The sequence below is a fragment of the Triticum aestivum genome, chromosome 5D (assembly GCF_018294505.1).
Source record: "Triticum aestivum cultivar Chinese Spring chromosome 5D, IWGSC CS RefSeq v2.1, whole genome shotgun sequence".
In the NCBI taxonomy this organism is placed as follows: domain Eukaryota; kingdom Viridiplantae; phylum Streptophyta; class Magnoliopsida; order Poales; family Poaceae; genus Triticum; species Triticum aestivum.
The window spans coordinates 8,759,347-8,781,278 of NC_057808.1; the positions used below are offsets into that span (position 1 = coordinate 8,759,347).

The 21,932-nt window shown below is 47.4% G+C and overlaps 1 protein-coding gene across 1 annotated transcript; it reads right to left on the minus strand.

Moving 5' to 3' along the window:
* Nucleotides 1-902: 902 nt before the first annotated feature.
* On the minus strand, nucleotides 903-2,225 carry LOC123124090 (elongation of fatty acids protein 3-like). Its single transcript, XM_044544791.1, has one exon. It carries the CDS (start codon nucleotides 2,137-2,139, stop codon nucleotides 1,234-1,236), a length of 906 nt encoding a protein of 301 aa, XP_044400726.1. The 5' UTR covers nucleotides 2,140-2,225; the 3' UTR covers nucleotides 903-1,233.
* Between the last annotated feature and the right edge of the window lie 19,707 nt (nucleotides 2,226-21,932).

A 21,932-nucleotide genomic window follows, 5' to 3' on the forward strand; every position in this document is an offset into this window, starting at 1 on the left:
CCCAAGATTTCATCCAGGCCTAGAGGCTCCGTTTGATGCATGATCCGGCACCCAGGAGCTCCCGGATCATGGAAGCATGGGAACACTTGATATTTCTCCCGGATGTGATGCCATGAATGGACTCCTCTACCTGCAAGTGGGCCCTGGCCTGGCGTGGCTGGGCCCACTTGCAGGTAGAGGTCGGTGTGAACAGGAGGGGAGAATCCTTGCATGGAAGCACCTGCAACGCAACACACACGGTTGCCCGGAGCAGAATTTAATGAATTGTTATAAATCAGCGCGCGCGCGCACACCCGTGGTACGTACACGCGACAGACACGGCGCTCCCAGACCAAGCGTTTGGCTGGGTTCCGGCATGCAACGCAGCTCCGGCCACGGCATGTTCTCTCCGTTTTAATTACTGCTGCTTCATGGTGCTCTGCACAGACAGTGTCGAGGCGAGGCAGCAGCGCATGGACGCCTCCCCTCCGGGATCGACGCAGCAATGGCCATCTCACTCTTTGTCCGCGTGTCTGTCGCCTTCCTTCCTCACGTGAGCGTCATTCCTCGCTGCAGCTTTGCTTCATTTCAGCTACGGCTTAACCAGAAAACGGAGCCATCGCTTCTTCTCTTGTGCTCCGTGTCTGTCTTCTCTGTGCACGCACGCACGCACGCACGCTCCAACAGGACAAGGCGGCATGGCACTTGAGACTCCAGACGCGACGCCGAGCATCCAAAAGGATGAATGAATGCATGCCAATTCTGACCAACATACGCGTCTGTTCATCACTTCACTTGTTTGGTGGCACGTCAACAGCGCCCCTTTACTCACTGACAGGGATCGCACACTAGCTAGTATGGTCTGTAATAATAAGATGCCACACTGAAATCAGCTTGTTCAGGCCAACAAACAGCGCCCCCCCTTGCAATGAACACACGAACAGAGTATAGCAAGCTAATCAGCAGCAGCAGGGGTTCGAACCAATCGTCCACCCCACGCGCGCATATGTGTATGTATGTATCTATCTATCTATGTATGTATACCGATCTCTATAAATAAAATTGAATTTTGTTTTTTTGCTTTGGTTTATAGCAGCAGCAGCAGCCACCTCCTCATCTCATCTCATTGGGATGCCAGATGCCGAACGCCGATGCCAATGCCGGCCTCTACCTATATGTACAGTGCACCAATGGATTGTACTACAGTAGTAGTAGTATATTACAATGGTCGGAGGGGATCACCTCACGCCGCTCTCACATCTCCTTCTTCTTCTTCTTCTTCTTCAAGGCGGCGGCGGCGGCGGCGGCGCCCCCGTCGTCGTCGCAGACGCCGCGCGTGCCGTAGCAGTGCAGGAACACCCAGAGCAGCGCGGCGTTGAGCAGCGTGTTGACCACCCAGGCCCCGATGCCGCTGCACCCGCCGGCCATCGCGCCCCCGAAGTGCATCCACACCACCCCCGCGTGGCACACCAGGTTGCACCCCAGCAGCCCGAGCTGGCACCCCAGCGCCACGGGCGCCGACCCGCTCCGGGCGGCGCGCGCCGCCGGGAGCCCCGCGCTGTCGACCCAGAAGCGGAACCCGAAGGCGACGGCGTGGGCGAGCGTGGAGGCGAGGATGGCCAGCACCTGGAACGACTGCGAGAACTCGAGCCACAGGAAGGCCATGGCCACGGACGCGGCGTGCGCGAACACCCGGGCGGCCGCCCCGCGCCGGCGCCTGACCACCGCGAACGCGCCCCGGGCCGCGTGGAGGTACCGGGAGAGGTAGTAGGCGTAGGACCAGAAGAAGACGCGGCCGGACGAGCGGGTCCCCGGCGGGAAGCAGAGGAGCCACCGGAGCGGCGTCGTCCGGCTCCGGCCCCGCCACGACCAGCGCGTGTCCCGAATCTCCGCCACCGCCGACAGCAGCGTGCCGGCGAAGATGGTGGCCGAGACGGCGGCCATGAGGAGCGCGTGCGCGGGGGGGAGGGGCCCGAGAGGGAGCGGCTTCCGGCGGCGGAGGAGCGCGTCGGCGGCGAGGCAGAGGGACACGTAGGTGGCGAGGAAGCCGAGGAGGAAGGCCCAGGTGGAGAACCAGAGGCCCGAGGGGCTCCAGCGGAAGCCGACGATGTCCGGGTGCTCCGCCAGCCAGTAGGCGACGTCGCCGACGAGCGCGGCCATGGTCCGTCCGCCGGATCGGTCGCTCGCCGGCGGAAAAAGGGGAGGTTGTTGCGGTCGTACGGTGCGGAGGATGGAAAGGGATTTGGGGAATGGGGGCCGGATATATATACTCGCCTGGGCCTCCTCTCGTTTGTCGGTCATCATCTTGGTGGACCAGGTCAAAGGGCAGGCACATCTACCTGGCCCAGCCCCAGGCCCACCAGGGCCCATGAAGGCCCTGCGATATTTTTGAAATATGCATAATGTCACTCGTTGGTGCGAAAAGAAGATCTGAGTACAAATTTATATAACATGTGCGAACACACACACACACACACACGCCGAGAAGGGTTGAATGCCGGAGCCGAGGTGTTTCGAGGTTCATGGAGCCATCATAGTCGCATCGCTATCGATGGAAACATGTGAAATCATATTTCGATGCCACAAGATGTAAATGGCGCAAAACTCAGTGCTTGGTCGGTGGTCAGTTGTCTCTAAACGAAATACTTAGTGTCCTGGTGCCTTCAATTTACCAAAATCCAAATTGCCTTGGTGTTGCAAATTGCTTCATGTCATATTTTGCATCAAAATAGTTTAAAATTTTCGATTATAGCAGGCTTGGACCTTGGACAGTATGAGCCGGGCTTAGAGTTCGAAGCCTTGTAGGGTCTCAATTTATTTTCATTTATTTATTTCCCGGGGGGAGGGGTGGTCTCAATTTATTAACTTTGAGTTTTATTGTTATATCATTTTAGGGTCATAAAAAACTTCCAAAATATTTTCAAGAAAATTGTAAAACCTTTAGAAGATGTATCTTTTTGGGTGCTCCAGAAAATGGGTACGCATGATAACAATCAACATATAAACAAAAGGACAAAGGTCTTTATCAGCATATAGACGAAAGGGAAAAGGTCTAGAAATGTGCTTGCCTAAAGTTAGGGTGGCCATTCTCCAAGGAGCGGCTGGTGTGATGCATGGAGCACGATTTGCATGCATTCTTGCTTTGGGGGATCCGTCCACACCACCACCACCATCCTAAATTGTTTGGTTGTTGCCATAGGACCAAGTTTATGCACGTATATATCGCAGCAACATGACAAGTGTCCACTGGAAATCGGACACTCTATATGCATGAAAACAACCACAATTTCAGTTTGTTTTGCCATGAAAAAAACAACAACATTACTGTCGTCGTCTTTGAGGGAAAACTAAAGAAATTCACAACATAGACCCATTCTCGCTCGCTTGGTTCCTTGAGTTTTCGGTTTTCGAACATTAATTTATTACTACATTGTTTGTTAGACTAGATTAATCATTTCGCTTGATTCAGCGTATTTGTATTAGGCCGGAACCTATCTGCAATTAAAAGAACTGCCGACGACCAAACTAACGGCACCGACCAAATTATTTGGATTTCATAATTTCATCCATCCAACCATTTTTTAGTCGCAAACCGTGCGTATCGGCTGATGTTAATGATCGTCTTGTGGTAACGACTAGAGTTGTTTTATTAGGAGCACTGCATAAGCGCATCAACCATTGCCATATCAATTTTAATAGTAGAGTCAACCGCAAGTTGATTATATTTTAATGGCATGTCATGTATAGCCATTAGCCATTATGTATAGTACTACCTTTGACCCTCTTGTATTTTGGATAAACTTTGACCATCTACACAACTAATAAAATATAAATTTTAGGTATATGATACAAAATTCTAGTGTGCCAAGAGAAAAGGACATGTCAACACTGAGCTAGGTTGTACATTTCTTTTTTATCCTTTTTCAGGAATCACGTCTTGAATGACCAACAACACACAAAAGCCGTGTGCCAACTTCCCACTGATGGATTGAGTCACTCTAGATAGATTATTAATCTACATGCAAAGTTAGAGCAAGTACAATAAAATAACATAAACTTTTTGATTAGTTGGAGAAGGGAGAAAAAGAAAAGAAGAGAAGCCGCATATAGAATTACATCCGGCTATAGCATGAAACTCCATCACCCTTAGGAAAGACAAAAAATGGAGCACATATTTATGGCATCACATACTAGTATAGCATGGTTATAATATAGCCAATTATGGGCTATATGCAGTCGCCACATCATATATAGCCAACCCAATAGCCAACACGTATAGTAGCTAGTTGCTAAGGCTGGTTATAGTGGGGAGTAACTTATACCAGTGTCATGCATATGACACTAGTCTGAGTTACTACCTTCATAATGAAAAGTAACATAGTAGTAGTGTCATACAGGACTTTATTTATTAGCTTATAGACTCATCTTGTCTTGGAAAGCACTACACTTCTCATTAACTGCATGCCATGTACGTAAAATTTGCTTGGAGTGTGCTATGTTAGTAGCTAAGTTACTCACACTATGACTAGCCTAAGAAGTATTACTTTATTAATACCTGTCCCACATTACACTCTCACAATGTTTCTTGGACCCCGTGTTGCAGTCAGCTCTTAATCTACATTCCATTTTCATTGTCTCTCCCCTTCTCTCTCATCCAACTCAGCTGAAACACTTGCCTACTGACCATACCTTATTAGATCTGCTCTGACTAACTATTATACAAGTGGACTATTATTAGGTTCTCTATAAGTGACGTGACAACTTCATGTTGCCGATTGATTGCTACACATTTTTTTAATGGTGGATTGCTACACTATTAAGTATTAACTATGCTCTGAAGGGTGATATAATTGAAAACATTTCTTCAGGATGGACGTAAGCATGAGGTGGTCGGTCGGCGGTCGGTCGGTCGGTTCTTCGGTTGAGTCAAGTCCAATTCCAACATAGAGCACTCACCGCTACTCTGAACTTCTTTTTTCTTGATAATCATTTTTAAATTTTTATCACAGCTTCCATGAATGTCACTGCATCATGAAACTTTGCGAGCGCTCTAAACATTCAGCATTTCCTACTACAGAAAAAACTTCAAATCTTTTGAACATTTTTTTTAAGTATACCATTCGCACAGGTCCATGCGTGTTTGCGAGCAGATACTCGGCGTCCCGTGGAGTACTTCTTTCTTCAGAGTGAAGTCGCTTTGACCTCAAAGAAAGGTCTCTGCTGCTCATATGTAGAGTGCTACTACAGTTTGCGGTCGAATACATCAACATTCCCTCCTTTTTCAGTACTCTTTACCACCTAAAGTATGAAGAACAAGTGGCAAAATTAAGGAATAATAAAAAAGAACTTCTGGTTGGTGCCTAAAGGAAGATTTATTATGTGCTAGCTTCTCTACCAACATGTACTACTTTTATATGTAGCATGGTTGAGGCAAATATTATGTCTCCGTTTCAAAAAATATTCATTTTATATGTACCTTTATCAAGCTGTCTTCTGGAAACTGAGCGATGTATTTTTGATCGTTACTATGGTGGGACGCACACAAAGAATCTAATGAAGCATACATGCATGAATATATTCAGTATTTTTCAGCTTGTAGCAGGGGTGCCCTAGATTGGTTGGTCTTAATTGGAATCTATCTTTGGTGTTCGTCTATGTTCGTGTGTCTTCGTATTGGATCCTTTCGATCTATGTTATTCATCGGCGGCGGTTGCTGTTCTGGTGCGCTGGTCCTACGGGGCCTTAGCACGACGACTTCCCGACTGTCTACTACAACAAGTTGTGCCCGACTGCGACGATGGAGGAGCGATGACGGCGGCGGGCCTTCGGCTCACTTCAGTGCTTATAGTCGTCGCTAGGTGGTCTATGAATCTGGATGTAATTTCTACTATTTCTGGTATTCGTTGTACTGCTATGATTAAAGATGAATAAATTGGAAATGTTCTCGCAAAGAATTCTCAAAAAAGATTTATATTTAGAAACGGAGCGAGCAATAGCGATTTTATAACTGGAAAAATTGTGTCCCGGAGCATGGAACCGTGCATGTGTGTCGTGCCGCATGTGCTTGGTCAATCAGAGCAACTCCAATGGGGCGACCCATTCCGTCCGCTCGCATCCGTTTGAGTCGGCGCAGGCAAAAGTGGTGGCCCAACGCGGCGACCCAAACCCAAATGGCGTCTGCTTCGCGTCCGCGCCGACGCATTTGCAGCCCAAATTTGCGCACCAAATGCGTTGGCACGGACGCGGAACGGACGCCACACGCGCCTTCTCCCCGCCGCGGCCCCACTTGGCTATCGTCCAACGACCCGCCACCTACCTGGTCAGCTTAATTTATGACCACGGGCCCACACGTCAGCGACGGCGGTCGCCCTTTTTTAAGCCGACCGTGCGGCGGGGCCGCCCTCATCCAGCCAGCCCCCGTCCACATCTAGGCAAGCTCGCTCCCCCGTCGCCGGCAAACCCTAGCCAACCAAGCCGTGCCAAATGGGGCTCTTCTCCGGCGCCGGCAGCAGCAGCAAGGCCAAGGGCAGGGCCCCCGCCGTCCCTTTCCCCTTGGAGTTCCTCCCGCCTCCTCCGCCGCCGGCTCGTCGGCAGAGGGAGCGCGTGAAGGTGCCTGTGCACCAGGCGGAGTGGCACTGGCAGCACCGCGTGCCTCCGCCGTACCCCGACGTCACCCTGCCGCATGACTGGCATCTGGATCCAGAGTGGATCCCGGTGCCGGAAGCGCCGCGGTCGGCTAGAGCGCACGTGGAGGAGGTGCGGCGCCGGCGGGCGCTGCTGACGCCGGAGCAGCGCCGCGACGCCACCTACGCGTCCGACTCGCCGAACTGGAAGAGGTGGTTCGCCTTCGAGCACGAGGAGGCGAGGCGACGCGGCGTGCGCGAGGTCGACCACAGCGTGCCGCCGCCTGATACGTGTGACGCCCCCGATTCGACCGCACACTAATCATACACGCAAATGTGTACGATCAAGATCAAGGACTCACGGGAAGATATCACAACACAACTCTAGACACAAATTAAAATAATACAAGCTTTATATTACAAGCCAGGGGCCTCAAGGGCTCGAATACATAAGCTCGAAAAAACACAAGAGTCAACGGAAGCAACAATATCTGAGTACAGACATAAGTTAGACAAGTTTGCCTTAAGAAGGCCAGCACAAAAGCATCTACGATCGAAAAGGCAAGGCCTCCGGCCTGGGAGCCTCCTAACTACTCCTGGTCGTCAGCGGTCTCCGCGTAGTAGCAGGCATCGGCGGTGGCATCTGGCTCCTGGGCTCCGACATCTGGTTGCATCAACCGGAAAGAAGAAGAAAAGGGGGAAAGGGGGAGCAAAGCAACCATGAGTACTCATCCAAAGTACTCGCAAGCAAGGATCTACACTACATATGCATCAGTATCAATGAAATGGGCTATATCTGTGGACTGGACTGCAGAATGCCAGAAGAGAAGGGGAAAGACTAGCCTATCGAAGACTAGCATCTTCAAGCGTCTTGCAGCATCAGAAGAGATAAGAGTAGCATAAAGTAAAGTAGTAGTAGTGTTTTCAACCTCGGCCAGAGATCCTTTCTCGACTCCCTGCGAGAAAGCAATCCCAGAGCCATACTATCCAAGTGTCATCACAATCCAATTCTCATCACCATCCAGTTCTCATCACAAGTATCCAGTTCTAGTTGTATCGATCGGGATACAACTCCAAGTGTCCGTTACCGTAGGACAGGCTATCGATAGATATTTTCTTCCCTGCAGGGGTGCACCAACTTCCCACACGCTCGATTAACTCCGGCTGGACACACTTTCCTGGGTCATGCCCGGCCTCGTCCAAACAATACGCCGCAACCCGACCTAGGCTTAATAGAGAGGTCAGCACACTGGACTAAACCTATGCCCCTAGGGGTCATGGGCCATCTCCCCGGGAACTCCTGCACGTTGCGTACGCGGCCGGCGAGCAGACCTAGCTACCTCCCTAAAAAGGCAGGAGCTTACCAGTCCAACCCGGCGCGCGCCGCTCAGTCGCTCACGTCTATTAAGCTTCGGCAGATGCATACGACGCAGAACGCCCATACTATGCCCACGTGATGGTTAGTGCTATCAGGCCAGAGGCCCCTCGGATCAAATATCGAAATCGTAGTGGATTAGGAACGCGCGGTAACAAGCAGAGACTCACGAAAGATGTGACCCCGTTGCCCCGTCTCGAGGACTTGCGGCAAGGGCTAGGAATGCCCGGCCACGCCTCGTAATTATCTCGCGGGCACCCTCCAGGTCAACCCGTCTCCACATCACTCCCAATTAAGCTCGCGCGGGTACCCCTCAGGGCCGACCCGTCTTTAGTAACATGGTTCAGTGTAAAGTCATAGTAACCATAGTAACTGTGTGTCCAAACATCAAGGGGAAAACCCGAGGAATCACCCCCGGTGGATTCCACTCGATATAATCATCAAGGTGAACGTAAGAGGAACCACCCCCGAGGTTCACACTTGAGGGGTTGCACGACAGAGTCGTATCGGAAGTGGTTAAGGCGGAATCACCCTCGATGACCACGACCTAATAGCTACACTACAGGGTTAACATCAGAAGTGCTGTAGAGGTCTCACCCTCAGCACTCGATAGTAACCCAGTAGTGTCGAGCAACTAAGGGGAAAGTGATGTGCGGTGTCGGGGCCTGCTCTTCGATCCCATTGATCGGGTCTTCAATGATGAAGCAGGGGCAACAAGGACAAGATGGGGGTCACTGATGGATCACTAACCAACCTATACTAAGCAGTTTAGGATAAGCAGGTACGGTACAACAGCAGTTACAAAAGCAGGCTATGCATCAGAATAGGAGCAAACAATAACAGTAGCAAAATCTAATGCAAGCATGAGAGAATGAAATGGGCGATATCGGGATGATCAAAGGGGGGGCTTGCCTGGTGCTACCTCTTGAGCACTGCGTTGGTTTTCCCTTGAAGAGGAAAGGGTGATGCAGCAAAGTAGCGTAAGTATTTCCCTCAGTTTTTGAGAACCAAGGTATCAATCCAGTAGGAGGCTACGCGCGAGTCCCTCGCACCTACACAAACAAATTAATCCTCGCAACCAACGCGATAAGGGGTTGTCAATCCCTACACGGTCACTTACGAGAGTGAGATCTGATAGATATGATAGGATAATATTTTTGGTATTTTTATGATAAAGATGCAAAGTAAAATTAAAGCAACGGAAATAACTAAGTGTTGGAAGATTAATATGATGGAAAATAGACCCGGGGGCCATAGGTTTCACTAGTGGCTTCTCTCGAGAGCATAAGTATTTTACGGTGGGTGAACAAATTACTGTTGAGCAATTGACAGAATTGAGCATAGTTATGAGAATATCTAGGTATGATCATGTATATAGGCATCACGTCCGAGACAAGTAGACCGACTCTTGCCTGCATCTATTACTATTACTCCACACATCGACCGCCATCCAGCATGCATCTAGAGTATTAAGTTCATAAGAACAGAGTAACGCTTTAAGCAAGATGACATGATGTAGAGGGATAAATTCATGCAATATGATAAAAACCCCATCTTGTTATCCTCGATGGCAACAATACAATACGTGCCTTTCTGCCCCTACTGTCACTGGGAAAGGACACCGCAAGATTGAACCCAAAGCTAAGCACTTCTCCGATTGCAAGAAAGATCAATTTAGTAGGCCAAACCAAACTGATAATTCGAAGAGCTTGCAAAGATAACCAATCATACATAAAAGAATTCAGAAGATTCAAATATTGTTCATAGATAAACTTGATCATAAACCCACAATTCATCGGTCTCAACAAACACACCGCAAAAGAAGATTACATCGAATAGATCTCCACAAGAGAGCGGGAGAACATTGTATTGAGATCCAAAAAGAGAGAGGAAGCCATCTAGCTAATAACTATGGACCCGAAGGTCTGCGGTAAACTACTCACACTTCATCGGAGAGGCTATGGTGTTGATGTAGAAGCCCTCCGTCATCGATGCCCCCTCCGGTGGAGCTCCGGAACAGGCCCCAAGATGGGATCTCGTGTTGGGGATCGTAGCAGAATTTAAAATTTTTCGTACGCATCACCAAGATCCATCTATGGAGTATACTAGCAACGAGGGGAAGGGAGTGCATCTACATACCCTTGTAGATCACGAGCGGAAGCGTTCCAATGAACGGGGTTGATGGAGTCGTACTCGCCGTGATCCAAATCACCGATGACCGAGTGCCGAACGGACGGCACCTCCGCGTTCAACACACGTACGGAGCAGCGACGTCTCCTCCTTCTTGATCCAGCAAGGGGGAAGGAGAGGTCGATGGAGATCCAGCAGCACGACGGCGTGGTGGTGGAAGTAGCGGGATCCCGGCAGGGCTTCGCCAAGCTTCTGCGGGAGGGAGAGGTGTTGCAGGGGGAGAGGGAGGCGCCAGGGGCTGTGGTGCTGCTGCCCTCCCTCCCCCTCACTATTTATAGGACCCCTCGGGGGGGCGCCGGCCCTGGGAGATCAGATCTCCAAGGGGGGCGGCGGCCAAGGGGGAAGGGGGGTGGCTTCCCCCCCAAGCCAAGTGGGGCGCCCCCCACCCCCAGGGTTTCCAACCCTAGGCGCAGGGGGAGGCCCATGGGGGGGTGCCCCAGCCCACGAAGGGCTGGTTCCCTTCCCATTTCAGCCCATGGGGCCCTCCGGGATAGGTGGCCCCACCCGGTGGACCCCCGGGACCCTTCCGGTGGTCCCGGTACAATACCGATAACCCCCGAAACTTTCCCGGTGGCCGAAACTGGACTTCCTATATATAATTCTTCACCTCCGGGCCATTCCGGAACTCCTCGTGACGTCCGGGATCTCATCCGGGACTCCGAACCACTTTCGGGTTTCCGCATACTAATATCTCTACAACCCTAGCGTCACCGAACCTTAAGTGTGTAGACCCTACGGGTTCGGGAGACATGCAGACATGACCGAGACGCCTCTCCGGTCAATAACCAACAGAGGGATCTGGATACCCATGTTGGCTCCCACATGTTCCACGATGATCTCATCGGATGAACCACGATGTCGGGGATTCAATCAATCCCGTATACAATTTCCTTTGTCAATCGGTACGTTACTTGCCCGAGATTCGATCGTCGGTATCCCAATACCTTGTTCAATCTCATTACCGGCAAGTCACTTTACTCGTACCGTAATGCATGATCCCGTGGCTAACTCCTTAGTCACATTGAGCTCATTATGATGATGCATTACCGAGTGGGCCCAGAGATACCTCTCCGTCATACGGAGTGACAAATCCCAGTCTCGATCCGTGCCAACTCAACAGATACTTTTGGAGATACCCTTAGTGCACCTTTATAGTCACCAAGTTACGTTGTGATGTTTGGTACACCCAAGGCACTCCTACGGTATCCGAGAGTTGCACGATCTCATGGTCTAAGGAAATGATACTTGACATTGGAAAAGCTCTAGCAAACGAACTACACGATCTTTAAGCTATGCTTAGGATTGGGTCTTGTCCATCACATCATTCTCCTAATGATGTGATCCCGTTATCAATGACATCCAATGTCCATAGTCAGGAAACCATGACTATCTGTTGATCAATGAGCTAGTCAACTAGAGGCTTACTAGGGACACGTTATGGTCTATGTATTCACACATGTATTACGATTTCCGGATAACACAATTATAGCATGAACAATAGACAATTATCATGAACAAAGAAATATAATAATAACCATTTATTATTGCCTCTAGGGCATATTTCCAATAGTCTTCCACTTGCACTAGAGTCAATAATCTAGTTACATTGTGATGAATCGAACACCCATAGTGTTCTGGTGTTGATCATGTTTTGCTCTAGGGAGAGGTTTAGTCAACGGATCTGCTATATTCAGGTCCGTATGTACTTTACAAATATCTATGTCTCCATTTTGAACACTTTCACGAATGGAGTTGAAGCGACGCTTGATATGCCTGGTCTTCCTGTGAAACCTGGGCTCCTTGGCAAGGGCAATAGCTCCAGTGTTGTCACAGAAGAGAGTCATCGGGCCCGACGCATTGGGAATCACCCCTAGGTCGGTAATGAACTCCTTCATCCAGATTGCTTCTTGCGCTGCCTCTGAGGCTGCCATGTACTCCGCTTCACATGTAGATCCCGCCACGACGCTTTGCTTGCAACTGCACCAGCTTACTGCTCCTCCATTCAAAATATACACGTATCCGGTTTGTGACTTCGAGTCATCCAGATCTGTGTCTAAGCTAGCGTCGACGTAACCCTTTACGACGAGCTCTTCGTCACCTCCATAAATGAGAAACATATCCTTAGTCCTCTTCAGGTACTTCAGGATATTCTTGACCGCTGTCCAGTGTTCCATGCCGGGATTACTTTGGTACCTTCCTACCAAACTTACGGCAAGGTTTACATCAGGTCTGGTACACAGCATGGCATACATGATAGACCCTATGGCCGAGGCATAGGGGATGACACTCATCTTTTCTCTATCTTCTGCCGTGGTCGGGCATTGAGCCGTGCTCAATTGCACACCTTGCAATACAGGCAAGAACCCCTTCTTGGACTGATCCATATTGAACTTCTTCAATATCTTGTCAAGGTACGTACTCTGTGAAAGACCAATGAGGCGTCTTGATCTATCTCTATAGATCTTGATGCGTAATATATAAGCAGCTTCTCCAAGGTCCTTCATTGAAAAACACTTATTCAAGTAGGCCTTTATACTTTCCCAGAATTCTATATCATTTCCCATCAATAGTATGTCATCCACATATAATAAGAGAAATGCTACAGAGCTCCCACTCACTTTCTTGTAAACACAGGCTTCTCCATAAGTCTGTGTAAATCCAAACGCTTTGATCATCTCATCAAAACGAATGTTCCAACTCCGAGATGCTTGCACCAGTCCATAGATGGAGCGCTGGAGCTTGCATACCTTGTTAGCATTATTAGGATCGACAAAACCTTCCGGCTGCATCATATACAATTCTTCCTTAAGTAAGCCATTAAGGAATGCCGTTTTGACGTCCATTTGCCATATCTCATAATCGTAGAATGCGGCAATTGCTAACATGATTCGGACGGACTTCAGCTTCGCTACGGGTGAGAAAGTCTCATCGTAGTCAACCCCTTGAACTTGTCGATAACCCTTAGCGACAAGTCGAGCCTTATAGATGCTCACATTACCATCCGCGTCTGTCTTCTTCTTAAAGATCCATTTATTTTCTATGGCTCGCCGATCATCGGGCAAGTCAGTCAAAGTCCATACTTCGTTTTCATACATGGATCCTATCTCGGATTTCATGGCTTCTAGCCATTTGTCGGAATCCGGGCCCGCCATCGCTTCTTCATAGTTCGAAGGTTCACCGTTGTCTAACAACATGATTTCCAGGACAGGGTTGCCGTACCACTCTGGTGCGGAACGTGTCCTTGTGGACCTACGAAGTTCAGCAGTAACTTGATCTGAAGCTTCATGATCATCATCATTAACTTCCTCCCCAGTCGGTGTAGGCACCACAGGAACATCTTCCCACGCTGCGCTACTTTCCGGTTCGGAAGGGGTCACTATCACCTCATCAAGTTCCACTTTCCTCCCACTCAATTCTTTTGAGAGAAACTCTTTCTCCAGAAAGGACCCATTCTTGGCAACAAAGATCTTGCCTTCGGATCTGAGGTAGGAGGTATACCCAATAGTTTCCTTAGGGTATCCTATGAAGACGCATTTTTCCGACTTGGGTTCGAGCTTTTTAGGTTGAAGTTTCTTGACATAAGCATCGCATCCCCAAACTTTTAGAAACGACAGCTTAGGTTTCTTCCCAAACCATAATTCATACGGTGTCGTCTCAACGGATTTCGACGGAGCCCTATTTAAAGTGAATGCGGTAGTCTCTAAAGCATAGCCCCAAAATGAGAGCGGTAGATCGGTAAGAGACATCATAGATCGCACCATATCCAATAGAGTGCGATTACGACGTTCGGACACACCGTTTCGCTGAGGTGTTCCAGGCGGCGTGAGTTGTGAAATGATTCCACATTTCCTTAAGTGCGTACCAAATTCGTGACTTCAATATTCTCCACCACGATCTGATCGTAAGAACTTTATTTTCCTGTCACGTTGATTCTCAACCTCACTCTGAAATTCCTTGAACTTTTCAAAGGTTTCAGACTTGTGTTTCATTAGGTAGACATACCCATATCTACTTAAGTCATCAGTGAGAGTGAGAACATAACGATATCCTCCGCGAGCCTCAACACTCATTGGACCGCACACATCGGTATGTATGATTTCCAATAAGTTGGTTGCTCGCTCCATTGTTCCGAAGAACGGAGTCTTGGTCATCTTACCCATGAGGCATGGTTCGCACGTGTCAAATGATTCGTAATCAAGAGACTCCAAAAGTCCATCTGCATGGAGCTTCTTCATGCGTTTGACACCAATGTGACCAAGGCGGCAGTGCCACAAGTATGTGGGACTATCGTTATCAACTTTACATCTTTTGGTATTCACACTATGAATATGTGTAACATCACATTCGAGATTCATCAAGAATAAACCATTGACCAGCGGGGCATGACCACAAAACATATCTCTCATATAAATAGAACAACCATTATTCTCGGATTTAAATGAGTAGCCATCTCGAATTAAACGAGATCCAGATACAATGTTCATGCTCAAAGCTGGCACTAAATAACAATTATTGAGGTTTAAAACTAATCCCGTAGGTAGATGCAGAGGTAGCGTGCCGACGGCGATCACATCGACCTTGGAACCATTCCCGACGCGCATCGTCACCTCGTCCTTCGCCAGTCTCCGCTTATTCCGCAGTTCCTGTTTTGAGTTACAAATATGAGCAACCGCACCGGTATCAAATACCCAGGAGCTACTACGAGTACTGGTAAGGTACACATCAATTACATGTATATCACATATACCTTTGGTGTTGCCGGCCTTCTTGTCCGCTAAGTATTTGGGGCAGTTCCGCTTCCAGTGACCACTTCCCTTGCAATAAAAGCACTCAGTCTCAGGCTTGGGTCCAGTCCTTGACTTCTTCCCGGTAACTGGCTTACCGGGCGCGGCAACTCCCTTGCCGTCCTTCTTGAAGTTCTTCTTGCCCTTGCCTTTCTTGAACTTAGTGGTTTTATTCACCATCAACACTTGATGTTCCTTTTTGATCTCCACCTCCACTGATTTCAGCATTGAATATACCTCAGGAATGGTTTTTTCCATCCCCTGCATATTGAAGTTCATCACAAAGCTCTTGTAGCTCGGTGGAAGCGACTGAAGGATTCTGTCAATGACCGCGTCATCCGGGAGATTAACTCCCAGCTGAGACAAGCGGTTGTGTAACCCAGACATTCTGAGTATGTGCTCACTAACAGAACTATTTTCCTCCATTTTATAGCTGAAGAACTTGTCGGAGACATCATATCTCTCGACCCGGGCATGAGCTTGGAAAACCATTTTCAGCTCTTCGAACATCTCATATGCTCCATGTTTCTCAAAACGCTTTTGGAGACCCGGTTCTAAGCTGTAAAGCATGCCGCACTGAACGAGGGAGTAATCATCAGCACGTGATTGCCAAGCGTTCATAACGTCTTGGTTCTCTAGGATTGGTGCTTCACCTAGCGGTGCTTCTAGGACATAATCTTTCTTGGCAGCTATGAGGATGATCCTCAGGTTCCGGACCCAGTCCGTATAGTTGCTGCCATCATCTTTCAGCTTGGTTTTCTCTAGGAACGCGTTGAAGTTGAGGACAACGTGGGCCATTTGATCTACAAGACATATTGTAAAGATTTTAGACTAAGTTCATGATAATTAAGTTCATATAATCAAATTATTCAATGAACTCCCACTCAGATAGACATCCCTCTAGTCATCTAAGTGAAACATGATCCGAGTTAACTAGGCCGTGTCCGATCATCACGTGAGACAGACTAGTCAAGATCGGTGAACATCTCCATGTTGATCGTATCTTCTATACGACTCATGCTCGACCTTTCGGTCCTCCGTGTTCCGAGGCCATGTCTGTACATGCTAGGCTCGTCAAGTCAACCTAAGTGTATTGCGTGTGTTCCGAGGCCATGTCTGTACATGCTAGGCTCGTCAACACCCGTTGTATGCGAACGTTAGAATCTATCACACCCGATCATCACGTGGTGCTTCGAAACAACGAACCTTCGCAACGGTGCACAGTTAGGGGGAACACTTTCTTGAAATTATTATAAGGGATCATCTTACTTACTACCGTCGTTCTAAGCAAATAAGATGCAAAACATGATAAACATCACATGCAATCAAATAGTGACATGATATGGCCAATATCATTTTGCTCCTTTGATCTCCATCTTCGGGGCACCATGATCATCTTCGTCACCGACATGACACCATGATCTCCATCATTGTGTCTTCATGAAGTTGTCACGCCAACGATTACTTCTACTTCTATGGCTAACGCGTTTAGCAATAAAGTAAAGTAATTCACATGGCGTTATTCAATGACACGCAGGTCATACAAAAATAAAGACAACTCCTATGGCTCCTGCCGGTTGTCATACTCATCGACATGCAAGTCGTGATTCCTATTACAAGAATATGATCAATCTCATACATCACATATATCATTCATCACATCTTTTGGCCATATCACATCACATAGCACATGCTGCAAAAACAAGTTAGACGTCCTCTAATTGTTGTTGCAAGTTTTTACGTGGCTTGTATAGGTTTCTAGCAAGAACGTTTCTTACCTACGTACAACCACAACGTGATATGACAATTTCTATTTACCCTTCATAAGGACCCTTTTCATCGAATCCGTTCCGACTAAAGTGGGAGAGACAGACACCCGCTAGCCACCTTATGCAACTAGTGCATGTCAGTCGGTGGAACCTGTCTCACGTAAGCGTACGTGTAAGGTCGGTCCGGGCCGCTTCATCCCACAATACCGCCGAAACAAGATAAGACTAGTAGCGGCAAGAAGAATTGGCAACATCTACGCCCACAACTGCTTTGTGTTCTACTCGTGCATAGTAACTACGCATAGGCCTGGCTCATGATGCCACTGTTGGGGATCGTAGCAGAATTTAAAAATTTTCCTACGCATCACCAAGATCCATCTATGGAGTATACTTGCAACGAGGGGAAGGGAGTGCATCTACATACCCTTGTAGATCGCGAGCGGAAGCGTTCCAATGAACGGGGTTGATGGAGTTGTACTCACCGTGCTCCAAATCACCGATGACCGAGTGCCGAACGGACGGCACCACCGCGTTCAACACACGTACGGAGCAGCGACGTCTCCTCCTTCTTGATCCAGCAAGGGGGAAGGAGAGGTTGATGGAGATCCAGCAGCACGATGGCGTGGTGGTGGAAGTAGCGGGATCCCGGCAGGGCTTCGCCAAGCTTCTGCGGGAGGGAGAGGTGTTGCAGGGGGAGAGGGAGGCGCCAGGGGCTGTGGTGCTCCTGCCCTCCCTCCCCCCACTATTTATAGGACCCTAGGGGGGGCGCCGTCCCTGGGAGATCAGATCTCCAAGGGGGGGCGGCGGCCAAGGGGGAAGGGGGGTGGCTTCCCCCCCAAGCCAAGTGGGGCGCCCCCCACCCCCAGGGTTTCCAACCCTAGGCGCATGGGGAGGCCCATGGGGGGGCACCCCAGCCCACTAAGGGCTGGTTCCCTTCCCACTTCAGCCTATGGGGCCCTCCGGGATAGGTGGCCCCACCCGGTGGACCCCCGGGACCCTTCCGGTGGTCCCGGTACAATACCGATAACCCCCGAAACTTTCCCGGTGGCCGAAACTGGACTTCCTATATATAATTCTTCACCTCCGGACCATTCCGGAACTCCTCGTGACGTCCGGGATCTCATCCGGGACTCCGAAAAACTTTCGGGTTTCCGCATACTAATATCTCTACAACCCTAGCGTCACCGAACCTTAAGTGTGTAGACCCTACGGGTTCGGGAGACATGCAGACATGACCGAGACGCCTCTCCGGTCAATAACCAACAGCGGGATCTGGATACCCATGTTGGCTCCCACATGTTCCACGATGATCTCATCGGATGAACCACGATGTCGAGGATTCAATCAATCCCGTATACAATTCCCTTTGTCAATCGGTACGTTACTTGCCCGAGATTCGATCGTCGGTATCCCAATACCTTGTTCAATCTCGTTACCGGCAAGTCACTTTACTCATACCGTAATGCATGATCCCGTGGCTAAATACTTAGTCACATTGAGCTCATTATGATGATGCATTACCGAGTGGGCCCAGAGATACCTCTCCGTCATACGGAGTGACAAATCCCAGTCTCGGTCCGTGCCAACTCAACAGATACTTTCGGAGATACCCGTAGTGCACCTTTATAGTCACCCAGTTACGTTGTGACGTTTGGTACACCCAAAGCACTCCTACGGTATCCGGGAGTTGCACGATCTCATGGTCTACGGAAATGATACTTGATATTGGAAAAGCTCTAGCAAACGAACTACACTATCTTTAAGCTATGCTTAGGATTGGGTCTTGTCCATCACATCATTCTCCTAATGATGTGATCCCGTTATCAATGACATCCAATGTCCATAGTCAGGAAACCACGACTATCTGTTGATCAACGAGCTAGTCAACTAGAGGCTTCCTAGGGACACGTTATGGTCTATGTATTCACACATGTATTACGATTTCCGGATAACACAATTATAGCATGAACAATAGACAATTATCATGAACAAAGAAATATAATAAGAACCATTTATTATTGCCTCTAGGGCATATTTCCAACATCTCGTGGGTACAGAAGGTTGCGGCAGCTGAATTAGGTTTTTGGCTCCGTATCTGATCGTTTGGGGGTACGTAGGCATATATAGGAGGAAGGATTACGTCGGTGGAGCAACGTGGGGCCCACGAGGGTGGAGGGCGTGCCGGGGGGGTAGGCGCGCCCCCTACCTCCTGGCTTCCTGGTAGCTTTCTTGACGTAGGGTCCAAGTCCTCTGGATCACGTTCGTTCCGAAAATCACGTTCCCGAAGGTTTCATTCCGTTTGGACTCCGTTTGATATTCTTTTTCTGTAAAACTTTGAAATAGGCAAAAAACAACAATTCTGGGCTGGGCCTCCGGTTAATAGGTTAGTCCCAAAAATAATATAAAAGTGAATAATAAAGCCCAATAATGTCCAAAACAGAATATAATATAGCATGGAGCAATCAAAAATTATAGATACGTTGGAGACGTATCAAGCATCCCCAAGCTTAATTCCTGCTCGTCCTCGAGTAGGTAAATGATAAAAACAGAATTTTTGATGTGGAATGCTACTTAGAATAATTTCATTGTAATTCTTCTTAATTGTGGTATGAATATTCAGATCCGAAAGATTCAAGATAAAAGTTCAATATTGACATAAAAATAATAATACTTCAAGCATACTAACTAAGCAATTATGTCCTCTCAAAATAACATGGCCAAAGAAAGTTCATCCCTACAAAATCATATAGTTTAGTCATGCTCCATTTTCGTCACACAAGAATGCTCTCATCATGCACAACCCCGATGACAAGCCAAGCAATTGTTTCATACTTTAGTAATCTCAAACTTTTTCAACCTTCACGCAATACATGAGCGTGAGCCATGGATATAGCACTATGGGTGGAATAGAATATGATGATGGGGGTTATGTCGAGAAGACAAAAAAAGGAGAAAGTCTCACATCAACGAGGCTAATCAATGAGCTATGGAGATGCCCATCGATTGATGTTAATGCGAGGAGTAGGGATTGCCATGCAACGGATGCACTAGAGCTATAAATATATGAAAGCTCAACAAAAGAAACTAAGTGGGTGTGCATCCAACTTGCTTGCTCATGAAGACCTAGGGCACTCGAGGAGGCCCATTGTGGGAATATACAAGCCAAGTTCTATAATGAAAAATTCCCACTAGTATATGAAAGTGACAAAACAAGAGACTCTCTATCATGAAGATTATGGTGCTACTTTGAAGCACAAGTGTGGTAAAAGGATAGTAACATTGTCCCTTCTCTCTTTTTCTCTCATTTTTTTGGGCCTTCTCTTTTTTATGGCGTTTCTCTCTTTTTTTATTCCTCACATGGGACAATGCTCTAGAAAATGATGATCATCACACTTCTATTTATTTACAACTCAATGATTACAACTCGATACTAGAACAAAGTATGACTCTATATGAATGCCTCGGCGGTGTACCGGGATATGCAATGAACCAAGAGTGACATGTATGAAAGAATTATGAACGGTGGCTTTGCCACAAATACTATGTCAACTACATGATCATGCAAAGCAATATGACAATGATGAACGTGTCATGATAAACGGAATGGTGGAAAGTTGCATGGCAATATATCTCGGAATGGTTATGGAAATGCCATAATAGGTAGGTATGGTGGCTGTTTTGAGGAAGATATTAGGAGGTTTATGTGTGAAAGAGCGTATCATATCACGGGGTTTGGATGCACCGGCTAAGTTTGCACCAACTCTCAATGTGAGAAAGGGCAATGCATGGTACCGAAGAGGCTAGCAATGATGGAAATGTGAGAGTGCGTATAATCCATGGACTCAACATTAGTCATAAAGAACTCACATACTTATTGCAAAAATCTACAAGTCATCAAAAACCAAGCACTACGTGCATGCTCCTAGGGGGATAGATTGGTAGGAAAAGACCATCGCTCGTCCCCGACCGCCACTCATAAGGAGGACAATCAAAGAACACCTCATGTTTCAAATTTGTTACATAACGTTTACCATACGTGCATGCTACGGGACTTGCAAACTTCAACACAAGTATTTCTCAAATTCACAACTACTCAACTAGCACAACTTTGATATCACTACCTCCATATCTCAAAACAATCATCAAGCATCAAACTTCTCTTAAGAAAGTTTTTACTAATCTTGAATACCTAGCATATTAGGATTATTTAAGCAAATTACCATGCTATTTAAGACTCTCAAAATAATCTAAGTGAAGCATGAGAGATCAATAGTTTCTATAAAACAAATCCACCACCGCGCTCTAAAAGATATAAGTGAAGTGCTAGAGCAAAAAATATATATAACTCAAAAGATATAAGTGAAGCACATAGAGTATTCTAATAATTTACGAATCATGTGTGTGTCTCTCAAAAGGTGTGTACAGCAAGGCTGATTGTGGTAAACTAAAAAGCAAAGACTCAAATCATACAAGACGCTCCAAGCAAAACACATATCATGTGGTGAATAAAAATATAGCTCCAAGTAAAGTTACCGATGGAAGTAGATGAAAGAGGGGATGCCTTCCGGGGCATCCCCAAGCTTTGGCTTTTTGGTGTCCTTAGATTATCTTGGGGTGCCATGGGCATCCCCAAGCTTAGGCTTTTGCCACTCCTTGTTCCATAATCCATCAAATCTTTCACCCAAAACTTGAAAACTTCACAACACAAAACTTAGCAGAAAATCTCGTGAGCTCCGTTAGCGAAAGAAAACAAAAGACCACTTCAAGGTACTGTAATGAACTCATTCTTTATTTATATTGGTGTTAAACCTACTGTATTCCAACTTCCCTATTGTTTATAAACTCTTTTACTAACCATAGATTCATCAAAATAAGCAAACAACATACGAAAAACAGAATCTGTCAAAAACAGAACAGTCTGTAGTAATCTGTAACTAACGCAAACTTCTAGATCTCCACAAAATCAGTCAAAATAGGACGACCTAGACAATTTGTTTATTGATCAGCAGCAATTGGAATTAATATTTTTTCACGTTCTGGTGATTTTTAACAATTATTTTCGTGAACAGAAAGTTTCTGGAATTTTCTGCAAGATCAAATAACTATCATCCAAGAAGATCCTATTGGTTTAACTTGGCACAAACACTAATTAAAACATAAAAACACATCCAACCAGAGGCTAGATCAAAAATTTATTCCTAACCAAAAAGAA

Bases quoted from the DNA above. Each gene is read 5' to 3' on its own strand.
- LOC123124090 (XM_044544791.1), bottom strand. From the start codon at position 2,139: ATGGCCGCGCTCGTCGGCGACGTCGCCTACTGGCTGGCGGAGCACCCG.